The sequence below is a fragment of the Momordica charantia genome (assembly GCF_013281855.1).
Source record: "Momordica charantia cultivar OHB3-1 chromosome 1 unlocalized genomic scaffold, Mcharantia_2.0 BLBB01000001.1, whole genome shotgun sequence".
Lineage (NCBI taxonomy): Eukaryota > Viridiplantae > Streptophyta > Magnoliopsida > Cucurbitales > Cucurbitaceae > Momordica > Momordica charantia.
In genome coordinates, this window is record NW_028275157.1 from 4,827,925 (window position 1) to 4,841,966 (window position 14,042).

Below are 14,042 nucleotides of genomic sequence, written 5' to 3' on the forward strand. Positions count from 1 at the left end.
CCAGTGGCTTTCTATAGGTGACCAGAATTCTGCTTTCTTCCATCGGAGTGTTCGAGGCAGGGTTGTTCGGAATGAGTTAGCTTCGTTGATCGATGTTGTAGGCCAATAGGTTACTGCTCATTCTAAGATTGCTCGGATGGTGGTTCGCTTTTATCGTGATCTACTGGGGTCTGATCCTGTGGGCTATCGTGATTTGACTGATCGGCTCGCTAAGATCCTTGATTTTGTTTGGCTGGCTGAGTGTAGCGCTAACTTGTGTCGTCCAGTGACCGCATTGGAGATTAAGGAGGTCTTATTTTCTATGAGCAGTGGGAAGGCTCTTAACCCTGATAGATTTTCAGTGGGGTCTTTTTTAAAGCTGCTTGGAGTGTTGTGGGGAATGGTTCTTACCGGGCTGTGATGCACTTTTTTGACACCTCGTGCTTGCCTCCTAATGTGAATGCAACGTCAATCACGCTTATGAAGGGATCGAATCCCAAGCGAAAGCAGTCAATCTCTTATGATTCGACTCGGTTTAAAAACATTACATAACTGGTTTTAAAAACAGAACCTATTCTATTCTTAGATGAAGGTTAAGACTTACGGGAGGAAGATAACTTACATTTGAAGACCGTTGGGAATTCTTCTTCCTCGAACCCGGATTTTGGTTTGGCACGTACAAACGAATACAATCGCACGAACAATAAAACACCACCACGAGATTTCCTTGCTATGACTCTAGCAACAAGAATCGGATTGTGAGATCCTCCTTGGAAAGAAAACGAAAGGGAACTTCCTGATTTTTGCAAGATTATGAGAAAGATTGTTGTTTGCAGTATGATTTTGATTTTTTCCAGGGGAAAACCAACTCAAAACACAAAACTCTTGTGTTTTTTTTTTTTTACAACAAGAGGGAGGAGAGAGGAGGGGAAGCAACCTCCCACTCTCCACCTCACCACTTCCCAAAAAAATGCTCGTAAGTGATAGTTTTGTTAATTATGATAAAAACATCATTAACAAAACTAATATATATTTAATTTAATAAATCAATTTAAATAATTAATTAAATTAAATTAAAATTATCCCTTCCAAGCTCGTTTTCAGCTTCATTTACTTTCTCTTTCGTCGTAGACACCAACACCACCATAAAGTCTTCCTCACTATCCTCAGGTTGTTAAGAACTCGGTTTGTGGGAACCGTCTTATAATTGAAAGGGAAATTGAGAAATCAAGAGAGAAATTTTCTCGTTAGAGTTTCGGAAACTCTATCAACCGACGTTCCGACAACCCGAAAAGAAACGGGAGAACCTCCCTTTTATAGGGAAGGAGGAGGGGGAAGTCACCACTTCCTCACTCACTTCCCCACTTCCCACGCCATTAAAGGTGGGAAGTGAGAAAACCTCCCCACTTTTCACTCGGGGAGGTTTCCTCCCATTTTCTTTTTCTTTCTTTTTTTCCTTTTATTTTCTTTTATTTTAATAAAACAATTTTAATTAATTAAATCTAATTTAATTAATTAAAAAAAATTATTAATTGAATTGAATTTAATCTAATTTAATTTAACCAAATTAATATATCACATTAATTTAATTAAATCATATTTAATTCAATTAAACTTAAATTAATCAACTAGATTAGAATCAAAAAATTCTAATATTTATCTCTCTCATCATTTTGAATCCAATTCAAAATTAACTTTATATTATAATGTATCAACATACATTATATTAATGGCATCTCATACAATTAACCTTAATTTCCTTTAATGAAATTGAACAATTCAAATTTTTTTCAAAACTAAATGTTCTAACTATCCTTTACGAGTTAGCAAGGGGACCTAATGGACATACAAATTAGAAGCTCCAACGATACGAGATTAATTGATTAAACTCATTAACCAAATTAATCAACATTCGTTAACTGTCGGTCACTTCACTAACAACACACAGCTGCACAGTTCTCACTGTAGAATATTTTGCAGCCATGGATTTGACCATTGACGATAAGTCAATCCTTCACGAGTGTTCATAACCACAGCTGGGTCAAATTACCGTTTTACCCCTATGTTATATCTTGTACCTTAAGTACCGCTGATCCTCTAATGAACAACCTAGTTATGGTCCAACTAATAACCGGAAGTCCCTCTCGAGCCAGTGAAAGGGTGAGGCCTCTTGTTCAAGTCTTGGAGTAGTTAAGAGAAAACTCATCTACTTACCCACAAGTTGGGAAAGAGTGAATTCCATCTTGTGTAGTTATGTTCTCAACTTCACACTTGGTCTCGTCCCCAAAATGGTAGGAATATTAAGTCGACCACTCGGGCCACTCTCGTCCAAACAAATCAAAGGATGAGCCCTAACAGACAGGAGTTCATAACTCACTCAGGATTGAGATCGAGTTACCCAGTCATCCTATTGAAATATTAATCTATTAGCTAACTGTGTTACAGCTAAAGATTAATTATTTCATGGTTCGGTCTCATATAAACTAATTGTATAGGATACCCTCACTCGCATGTCTCCACACGAACGACTTGGATCAAGTTATTTGTAACTATTACAAAGTGGGTCATAACCATAGTGTTACCAGGATAAGGTACCCAACCTTATCCATATACTATAGACTCTTTATGTTACTATTGGAATATTATCCACCTGTATATCGAATATATACTGTATATATATACATTATATATCGAATATATACATTGTATATCAAATATTGATCCCCGTTTTACCCTTTGTGAGCTAGCAAGGGGACTTAATGGACCTACAGATCAGAAGCTTCAACGATACGAGATTAATCAATCAAACTCATTAACCGAGTTAATCAATATCCGTTAACTGCGGGTCACTCCACTAAAGACTTGTAGCTGCATTCTTCTCACTACAAAATATTTTCGTGTCCACGGATGTACGACCATTAACAGCAAGTCGATCCTTCACGAGTGCTCGTAACTCTAGCTGGGTCAAATTACCGTTTTACCCCTGAGTTACATCTTGTTCCTTAAATACTACTGCTCCTCTAATGAAAAACTCAGTTATGGTCCAACCAATAATCGAAATTCCCTCTCGGACCAGTAGGGGTGAACATTCATCACCTAAAAACCACCCCGACCGACCAAAACCGACCGAACCAACATTGATCGGTTGGTTTTAGCCATAGTACATTCGGCGCGGTCGGTCGGAGAATGGGAAATAAGCTACCTGACCGAAACCGACCAACTATTCATATATTATAAAAAAAAAAAGTCATTAAATACTTGTCAATTCATGCACTGCCACACGCCACTACCATTAATATGCACTACTTTTCATGCACTACCATATGTACTTTGGGTTGTTTTGAGAAAATCGTATGCCGGTTTTCTCAAAACCACCCAATATTTTTTTTTGTTCAATATTGTGTCTTCCTCTCTCTTCACTTTCATTTTCCATCATCCTTCTCTGTTCCCTTCTCTTTTTCTACATTGCAATCATCTTTCTTCTCAAGGTTGTTTTGTCCTCCCGTTCTCCACCATCTTTCTCTTCTCCCCTCCCTTCTTCCCATCTTTTCTCTCAGAAGTACAAGGAACCAATTTTTTCCTTTCGTCGGCGTCCCTATATTGCCGCAACCAAGGATCTCGCCCCCGCTCAGTTCACGTAGCAGCCCCACCCACATGCCACACTCATCGATCATCCATGTCGTTGCAGTAGTCCTACTCAATTGTCGGTTTAATTTGTCGGAAACCGACCAACCAAAGCGTCTGTTAGTCGGTCGGTGGGAAAGCAACTTTGATGGTCGGTCGATTTCCGTTTCTGATAATCGACAATGTGTTGGTCGGCGTCGATTTAGCCCTAAAAATCAATCCGACCGACTGATGAACACCCCTATGGGCTAGTGAGAGGGTGGGCCCCTTGTTCAAGTCTCGGAGTCAGCATGTAAGGGAACACTCATCTACTTCCCTAAAGTCAGGAAGGAGTGATTTTCATCTTATGTAGTTATGTTCTCAGCTCCTCACTTGATCTCGTCCCCAAAATGATAGGATTATTGAGTCAGCAACCCAGGTCACTCTCACCCATACAAATCAAAGGACGATTCCTTATAGGCAGGAGTCCATAACTCACTCAAGATTAAGATCAAGTTACCTAGTCATCCTATGAGATAACAATCTATTGACTAACGGTGTTAAAACCAATAATTAATTATTTTGCGGTCTGATCTTATACAAACTCATTGTATAGGATACCCCCACTCACATGTCTCTACATGAACGACCTAGATAAAGTCTTTTGTAGCTATTACAAAGTGGGTCGTATCCATAGTGTTACCAGGATAAGGTATCCAACGTTATTCATATAATATAGACTATTTAGGTTATTACTAGAACATTATCCACTTGTATATCGAATATATACCGTATATCAAAAATATACATTGGATATTAAATATATACTATGTATCAAATATATACCTTGTATATTAAATATATATTGTATAACAAATATATACTGTATATATTAAATATATAATGTATATCAAATATATACATTGTATATTAAATATATTATGTATATCAAATATATATTGTTCCAGTTATACTAAATAACCTTGGAGGTTAGTTTATTGGAATACGATAGTTTATTGGATTACAAGTCATGCAAAGAAATAATAAAATAACTCTTTATTGAATAAATAATTTATTCATAAATTATAAATACACGAGCTAAGAGCACCAAACCCAACAATCTCCCACTTGTCCGAAAACGAGTGGGATGTACAAGTATTACAATGAATTAAGGCATACAATATACCTAATAACATCTCCCACTTGCCCTAGACTAAATGACACATGTCTCGTAAACCTAGACTTTCTAGATGACCCTCAAACACTTTAGTTGTGAGAGCCTTTGTAAACGAATCAGCAATGTTGTGCGCTCCCAAATCTTTCATTTGAAATTGTGTTGCCAGCTAGTTTTTTAATGTCGATGAGAAAACTTACATCATTCCCAATGAGTAGGATGCCATCAACGTATAAAACTAGGAAAGTCACAATACTGTTGACGCTTGTTTCAATCATAAATAGATCTCTTAAGCTTGCAAATTTTTTCCTCTTGACTCTGTTTTATGAATCCTTCTAGTTGAGCCATGTAAATGCTCTCATCAAGATAGTCATTCAAAAAAACTGTCTTGACGTCCATTTCTCACGTCTCATAGTCATAATATGTAGCAATGGCTAAGAGAATGCAGATAAACTTCAACATGACAACGGTGGAGAAAGTTTCTTCATAATCAACTCCCTCATGCTAGGTATAACCCTTTGCCACGAGTCAAGCCTTAAAGTCTGAAGCTTTCCATTGGCATCTCTCTTCTCACTACAACAAAACTGGTCTTTAATGTCAGTTTTGAACTGACATCAGATATATATGATGTCGATTTGACAATCGACATCGAATCAAGTGTCATCGTAGCCAACGATGTCGGTTTTTCGATGATGTCAGTTGTTAACCGACATTGTAGTTATTTTAATGTCGGTTCACAACTGACATGGAATCACGTGTCATCGTAGAGTATGATGTCGGTTGATGTACGATAGCGGTTCCCAACTGACCCGACATTGCAATAACCGACATTGTTACTTCGTAACTGATATTGTTTATATTAAATATTAATGTATACTTACAAAAACTTGCATAAAAAATATTAATTAAATTTTGTATATACTATATCAAAATATCTGCAAAACCTATATCAAAATATTTCTAGCAAAAAAAAATCGTACAATATAATCAATAGATCAACTACATAATTGAGTCATCCAACACCAATACTTTTATAAGCTCCAACACAATCTAACCACCAAAACACACACAACGTACATCAATCATTCTCTATTATCTAATTCATTAAGTAATAATTTAATTCATTAAGAAGTGTTAAAATAATGAACAAACTGAGCGAAATGTAGCCCACTGATACAACCAATGGATATGAAGATACATAAATGGTTCAGGACTTTACATATTAAAAGCTAAAGTAATAAAATTATATTTATATTTACTATCTCTATCCAACTAAACGTAGTTCACAATGAATCCAACCCACTCATCCCGTACCTCATCAAGTTCGGCTTGGGTATACACCTTTTTTGGATTGAACCACATGTAAAAGCTAACCTTGTTGATTGTATAAGGGTAAAACCAACATCCATAGTTGCCACTCAAATGACTTCTGAACTTCTCTTCATTCATCTTGACATAAACAAAAAAGCATACATATATGTTAGATAGAGAATCCAATATGAGAAAATGGGAAAAAAAATACTGAACTACAGCAGTTAAATAGTTATAAAGCATATCAAAAGAATTTAAATCAGAAAATTTACCTCAAACACTAATAATCTGGGCGAGGATTCAAATTTCTGGTAAGAATGTACGATCCTACTAAAAAATCTTTAAAATATATATTACAAAAAGTAACAAAATATGTGAATAATCAAGAACAACTAAAAATTTATAACAAACCAGGTCATCATACTTTTTATGCTCTCTCGTTTAAAAAATTGTTATATTGAAGACATGAAATAAAAAAAAATGAGGAAAAATACACGAGAAACAAATCTCAAACTGAATAAACAATGTAACTGTGAATGTAAACTAATCTTTTGGTTCATGACTTGGGCCGCATCTTGGTACAAGGTTTATACCAATAAAATGTTCAACAAATTAGAAAAATCCTCCTGATAGCATGTTTTTCCTTCTTAGATTCATTTCTAGATAAGCTTCAATTATTTTTCTCTTGTCCAGGGACTTTGTACTATTATTTTGGAGAAGAATTTTTACTTTCACTCATAACTTCATTTCACGAAGTTAAAATTTTCAAAAGGTGCATAGTAGTAAACAATATGATATAAAGAATCTTCATTCCTAATAGAAATTAGAAAAACTAAAATCGTTAATCAAGAACTCTATGTAACCACAACTCTGAAAAAATAAAAGTACCGTTTAAAATGTTAACCAAGCATAAGTTTACAGGATGCTTAGCCTTAGTTATTAGATAAAATAAGAGACAATGAGAGAAACATCTGTTATAACCCTTCCCAAACAAACTTTTCAAACCTCTTAATTAATTAATTGAGAAAGAATTGATGGAGAAAGAAATTAATACTCACTAGTAGGGAAGCAATGACAAGGCCTTCAAGATATCACTTTCGTTTATAGATTTTAACAACTATCCACCCCAACCACCTAATTAAAAAAAAAAAAAAAGATAAATAGTGAATTATCTTCAACAAAGGGCAAATTAGATGACACAATATTTGACAAATTTGCAAACATAAGGGAAGGAGTAAAAACACTAAACAAGTTTGTAGTAGTAGTGCACCCACATGAACAATATAGGTATCAATCGAATATCAGTAGAAATTGTAGCTTAATTAAACAATAAGAACATAAAGCAAAAAGAAAAAAAAAACTGCAGGGTAAGTGACTTACTGCAACTGCATTAGTGATCAAATTCTCGTTCTGAGGGAGATTCTTGGTTTTAGAACATGGTTAACGTTTCCATCAGATTCCTCTCTAAATCAAACCAAAACAAGCTGCGGTGAGATTACATCCTCGAATTCCCTCGTAAACGAAATTAAAGGAGAACGATGAGAGAAAGTATTGAAAGCAAAGAGCGATCTGGGCAGGAATTTATTGGAATCTAAGGAGTTTGGAGGTGACAGAGCCTTCCTAGCTCCAAGCCCCTGGAAAAGAGTCGCCATATCGATCTGCACAGCACAGATAGGGAGAGAAGCCGAATTTGAATGAAACAAAGAGCGAAATGGGTGCAGAGAACTGAGGAACGAAGATAACGAATTCGAATTCGCTAATGATACCTCTAAATCAAGTAGAGTTATTACAACAATCCATGACCGAACAACAAAAGCGAAGAAAATGTTTAAATTAGAACATAACCTCATGAGCAACGGACGGCGAGGAGCCACTGGAGTTGCGCCCGTCATCAAGAAGTCGTTGGGGTTCGTCTAATTGGGTCGTGCGCACTTGTAAAGTCGCTGCCGCAGCCATGGGTCACCGAAGATTAGCTGCGCTGCTGCTGCCGTTGGCGTGGGTGCTAGGTCGCTGTAGAAGGGAGGAAGGGTGACCGCTTTGGGTTTCACGAAAGGAGGGGAGAGGGAATGAGATGGGGGCTCAGGGTTTTTTTTTTTTGTTTTTTTATCTTTTATTTTTCTTTCTTTTTCTCTTGTTTCCCAAAATTCCAAAACATCTCCTCTCTTTAATGACTGGATTTAATGAATTTTTCTTTCAAATCCTATCATTAAAAAAATAAAAAATCAAACATTTTTGTTTGTTTTGTTTTTTTTCACCACTGGTCAGAAAAAGGCACGTAGAATCTTGTAGTTCTAAATTAAAGTAAAACAAATAGTGTTTTTTAAGTTTATAATATTATCATTTTAAAGAAAGAAAGTGATTATATATAAATATAAATTCAAGGTATGATATTGTTGTAATAAAAGAAAATGTTGAAAGATTAGCATGGAAAGTAAGTACAAATTTGAAGTGTAAGAAAGATGAAAAAGCACCAACGTGCAAGTTTTTTTTTAATGAATGAACGTTCTTAATTTACCTCTAATTTTCTTGATTATAAATTATCATATTACATTTTATCTTTGTTAAATTGTGTGACGTTAAATCATTGAGTTTGTTCATTCTAGAATGAAAAAGAAAGGTAAGAGTGAGAGAAAGAGTAAACCCTAAAAGGTCCAACCTGATGATATTGAGAGGGATAAAAAAAAAAATTTTGCCCTAACTTTGTAAAAATAATTACAACATTTCACATATATAAATCAAAAGCATCACTTTAAAAAAATAAATAAAAATCAAACTAATAAGCATTCTTATTATCCAAATTATGAGAATGATCGAATTTTGTTTTATCTCGATTCCATCGACCACCATCTCGACACATCGTACTCTAGAATTTCTTTCAATCTGAACAATGATAAATTTGTGGAAAGTGAACCGATGCCATCAACTCAGCTTTAATTTGGTTTCTCTTCACTATCAATTCTCCTCTCGATCACCCATATGTGCATTGTTGTTGTCGTTGCTAAAGCAAGAGAGTAATCTTCATACCTTCACACCACTTGGAAATTTTCCACTTTGTTTCATCCACCACCTCTTGATTTTTGGTTGGCATGAGAAAGAGAGGACACATATTTATATATGGATTGGAAGGGGGTTAGGAAGATGAAAGGATTGCGAGAGAGTATGTGGTAGATGAAAGGAGTGAAAAAAAAATCAATGAGAAAGATAAAAATAATGAAAGAATAATTAAGAGAGAGAAGATTAGTGAGAGAAAATAGGGGAATTTAGAGGGGTGGGATCATGACGGAGAGAAGAGATAAATTGAGAGAAGGAAAGTTTGTATTTAAATGATACAGTTGCGATCAAAAGAAAAGTGAAAAGAGTTATAATGAGAGGGCAAAAATTGTATATAGAGTTAATTATATAGAAGAGGGAGAGAGGAGAGAAAAACACTTCAAATTCTATGAGTAAAAAATAAATTAAATAGATGATAAAACTTTTCCTATTCTAAACATTTTAAATACAATATTAAGTGAAATTAGAATTTTAAAAGAAAAAAAAAGATAAATGGTTATTTGGGTAGGTTAATTTGAGTAATGCATTTGGATGGTAGAGAAAAAATGAATGGAGAGTAAATGTGAAAGAAATAAGAGAATTAAGATAAATGAATGTAAGAAGGACATAAAATATTTTCAAATAAAAAAAAACAGAGATAAATGGGAGAAGTGGGCATGGGAATGAGAGAGGGAAAGAAAGTAGGGGAGGTAAATGACAAATTTGCCATCAAACTTTTATAAAAATGAGTTAGGAAAGAAGGGTAAAATTGACCTAAAAAATTTCTCCTCATCCCACCTTTTATATATACTATAGATATAGATATAGATATAGATTTGATGTCGCTTCTCATATACATTGTATACAGATATTCCGCGACGATTAAGAACCAACATTAAATAGCCTGTATTTCCCATCACGACACTGATTAAAGCATTTGATAGGCTAGCAACGATGTGATCTTTTAATTGATTTCTAAATTTGATTGCAATGATTGGAGGTATGTAATCTTTAAATGTTATCTTACAAGAATATAATAAGTACTATTTCTCATTTTTAAAATACTGCAGGTCCACTATATTATTTTATTTATATAATAATGTCATATATCACATTAATGAAAATAGAGAAGATTTTCATAGGACTAGAAAATTTTTCCCAATCATAACTTTAGCTTGAACTCAACCGGTCAAGGCACGATCCAATAGTAGCGAGTTCAAATTCCCTTGGGGTAAAAATAAAATTGAAAAAACAAAATCTCCACCCAAGTGCCGTAAAGCCCTTGGTCAAACCAAAGAAAAAGGAACCCTAAAGAAAATAAAATTTCCACTCTCTCAGTTGTCCACGCCGTTCGTGAAACCAGCACTCTCTACAATCCCTCCTCCGGCGACGCCTTGCGCCGGCAGTGGGCCTCCTCTGACGGCGAGCGACGACCAGACTCAACGACCTGCAGCAGATCCGCAGCACCCTCCCTCCGGTGCTGACCCAAATTCTATCCCCCGGGCGCCCCTTTCATTTTTCCGCTCAATCTTCACTAAATCATCAGACTTCAATCTCAACTGCTGAATTTCATTTTCAAGAGGTACCCCTTCGAAATTTCATTTTTTGATTCTGTAATGAGCTTGACCTGCGTGCACCGTGTATCATGTCCTACTTGCAAAAACTCAGAACACTTTCCATGGTTTCTTCAATTATTGCTGATAACAAGTTTAACTTAGTTCGAATCTTGTCTTCGCAAATTGGGTCTTCCCCGGCCGCCCGGAACCCTAGATTTTACCGAACTAAAAGGGCTCACCAAGCTGGAGAATGTGAAAATTTCGGGGGGGTTCCGACTAGGAGTGGCCGAAACGGCCATCGGATTTCTCGGGCCACCAGGAAGGAAGCCCAGGCTGCGTTATTGGAGTATTTGCATTCTACTAGGGGCGTTCAGTTTATGGATGCAGAGAATATGAGTAAAAACTCACCTCTCTTTCTTGAAAAACTTTTGGGAAAAGTGGAGAATGACGGCGACATTGGGCGGTCGATTACTCGGTTTTTGCGTTACCATCCGATTAACGAATTTGAGCCTTTCTTTGAGAGTGCGGGTTTGCATCCTGCAGAATATAATGCCTTTCTTCCGCGGGAATTGATGTTTTTGAATGATGATGGTTTGTTGCTCGAGAACTACCGTGTTTTGTGTAACTATGGTGTTGAACAAAATAAGATAGGGAAGATTTATAAGGAGGCAACTCAGATATTTCGGTATGACTATGGTGTTTTGCTGTCGAAGTTAAGAGCGTATGAGGAACTTGATCTCAGCCAAGCTACCGTTGTTAAATTTGTTGTATGTAGCCCCTATCTATTGGTTGGAGGTGTTAATGAGGGGTTTGTGAAGGTTTTAGACAAATTGAAGAACATTGGATTTGAATCTAGCTGGGTTGAAGAACAGCTGATAGATGGTAATTCCTATAACTGGAAGCAAATTCTTGGGCTTCTTTTCTGGTTTCAGAAGATGGGCTGCAGTAATGAGAAATTGGGTGATTTAATCAGCCAACATCCAGATTTTTTGTTTGAGGATTCAGGAAGTAAATCACTTTCCTTAATCGGGTTCTTACTGAAAATGGGATCCTCAATGATCCAGATATGTTCTATGTTCATGCAATTCCCTCAAATCCGAGTTGGTAAGTTCGTTTCAAATATAAGGCGATGCCTTTCGTTCTTCAATGAAATAGACATGGGCGTGGAAGAGATAGGATACCTTGTCCGGTCTCAACCCTTGCTATTGGGATCATATACTCTGAAAAAGACTAACAGCTTGCTTGCTAACTTGAATGTTGGGAAGAAACGGCTTTGTCAATTTATCTTAGAGAATCCAGAAGAATTGAAGAACTGGAAGCTTGGTACAAGAGTTACACCACTACCGGTCGCCGGAGAGCTTAAAAGATCGAAGCAACAGAAAACTCAGTTCTTGTTGAAATTAGGACTGGAAGAGAACTCGAGTAAGATGAAAGAAGCACTCAAGGTGTTTCGAGGGAAGGGAGCAGAGCTCCAAGAGCGTTTCGATTGTATTATTAAAGCTGGCATTGATGAGAAGGATGTTTACAAAATGATTGAAGTTTCTCCGCAAATTCTTAACCAAACTAAAGATAAAATAGAAGAAAAGATTGATTTTCTTCTAAATGATTTGGGGTACCCTGTGTCATCGTTAGTAAATTTCCCTTCCTATCTTTCCTATACGACTCAAAGGGTCACCCTAAGGTTCTCAATGTATACTTGGCTCAAGGAGCAAGGAACAGCAGACCCAACATTGGCGTTGAGCACTATTATAGCGTGTTCAGAAAATACATTTCTAAGACAGTATGTGAATCATCATCCCCAGGGCGTCGAATTTTGGCAGAAATTGAAGAGAGAAATATATTCAGATTCTTTGTCATGTCTCACTCATTAGACTAGTTTCACTCTAAAATATTCTTTGTACCAATCGATGTCTGGAATTCATCGAATTAACGGCTAAATGTGCTGCAAAGATGAGAAATTTTGGCCTTTTTATGATGGAAAAGTTTGATGTTTCTATTTAACTTGAGCTGCTTTTCCATATTCAAAGAAATGACATCAAATTTTGAAGTGTTGTATCATCTTCACAAAGTAAGTCTAACATGATAAATGTTTTTTGTTGCAGCCTTTGAAAATTCTTTCCCACTTCAGTTATTTCCATCTGACCTTTATTTGGTTCAACTTTTGCTGGTTTTGGTAGTCCTCTTAGGGCATTGTAACACAACATTGTTTTGTCCGCTACCGATCCCAACTTCATTTAACGTAATATTTACTAATCATGGCAATTTGATACATATTCTTCATGCTCTGGATCAGAAATCCTCTGTAGAGGTATATCTTGTGCGCTTTATCGAAACCGTGTTGCTGATCAAATCATTAGTATTTTGGGTAGTTTTTATGTTGATACATCTTGAGGATGGTACCAGTGTCTGCTGCCTTTAACATATTTCAAATACATGTCTAAATGTCCATAAACATGTTCTGTAGTATTCAAGTATCTCTCTTCATGCACAACTTTGGAACTGTTTATTTAACTTAGGAAGACAAAGAGTAGGAGCTTTTAGAATATATTACTGCAGAGTTTCGTAATTGCCCATGCGAGTGTAGTTTCGGTTGTCAAGTTGAGACGAAGAAATAGCAGTCCTTTGAACTTTTGCTGTTAGGAGAATACATCTTGGGACTGGCCCGTCGGAAGTATTGTTTGTATATATACTGTGGTGATTCATATCATACTAGAAATCTAATGTATTTACTTTGGAATAAACGCCATTTATGTTGGCAATTGATTTTTTTGACGATTGTATAGAGTATTTGGTTGGAAAGAAACTGGAGAATTATTTCGAATATCGATGGGTCATTGAGGGGGTGTGGACCAGGCTCGGGTACATTTTGCCCTTTTATTTCTTTTGTTCTAGTCTTTTCCGTTGATTGGGTCGTATAATTATACATATTTTGTACTTCCATTGAATGTCTTATTTTCATTCCTCTTAATGAAAATTAGTTCATTCTATCTGCATGCATATATATATATACATACATATCTAGATTCATACATATATACATACATACATATATATATCAAGATACATGCATATATATATATACACATATACATATATATACACGTGTGTGTGTGTGTGTACACACACACACACACATATACATATATATATATATATATATATATACACACACACACACACACGCACACGTATATATGTATCTATACATACATATATTGATGTATACATCTATCTATATATATATATATATATTTTTGCATTGGGCACATATAATTCTAAGAGTTATTGTTTTCCCCTTCTTCAGTGTAACATATAACAAAAGTTTTAAAAATTGACTAGTTAGGTTATATTCTTTTAGATTGGAAGTCTTTTCTTAACTAGGGCTTTTC

The 14,042-nt window shown here is 35.7% G+C and overlaps 1 protein-coding gene and 1 long non-coding RNA gene across 3 annotated transcripts; one reads left to right on the forward strand and one right to left on the reverse strand.

The window, feature by feature from the left end:
- Window positions 1–5,830: 5,830 nt before the first annotated feature.
- Window positions 5,831–8,192, reverse strand: LOC111025052 (uncharacterized). 2 transcript variants are annotated; one of them, XR_002603445.2, is made up of 5 exons: window positions 7,913–8,188; window positions 7,448–7,725; window positions 7,126–7,201; window positions 6,340–6,406; window positions 5,831–6,205 (listed from the first exon to the last, which is right to left on the reverse strand). It is a non-coding gene; the product is annotated as an uncharacterized LOC111025052 (long non-coding RNA). The 2 variants fall into 2 exon arrangements; XR_015789028.1 differs by having other exon boundaries at window positions 6,340–7,201; window positions 7,913–8,192.
- A 2,176-nt stretch (window positions 8,193–10,368) lies between these two features.
- On the forward strand, window positions 10,369–13,474 carry LOC111025051 (transcription termination factor MTEF18, mitochondrial). The gene has a single exon (XM_088119461.1). It carries the CDS (start codon window positions 10,743–10,745, stop codon window positions 12,522–12,524), a length of 1,782 nt encoding a protein of 593 aa, XP_087975587.1. The 5' UTR covers window positions 10,369–10,742; the 3' UTR covers window positions 12,525–13,474.
- Window positions 13,475–14,042: the final 568 nt, after the last annotated feature.

What these genes read in the sequence shown, in the direction of transcription:
- LOC111025051 (XM_088119461.1), top strand. Translation starts at nt 10,743, where the DNA reads ATGTCCTACTTGCAAAAACTCAGAACACTTTCCATGGTTTCTTCAATT.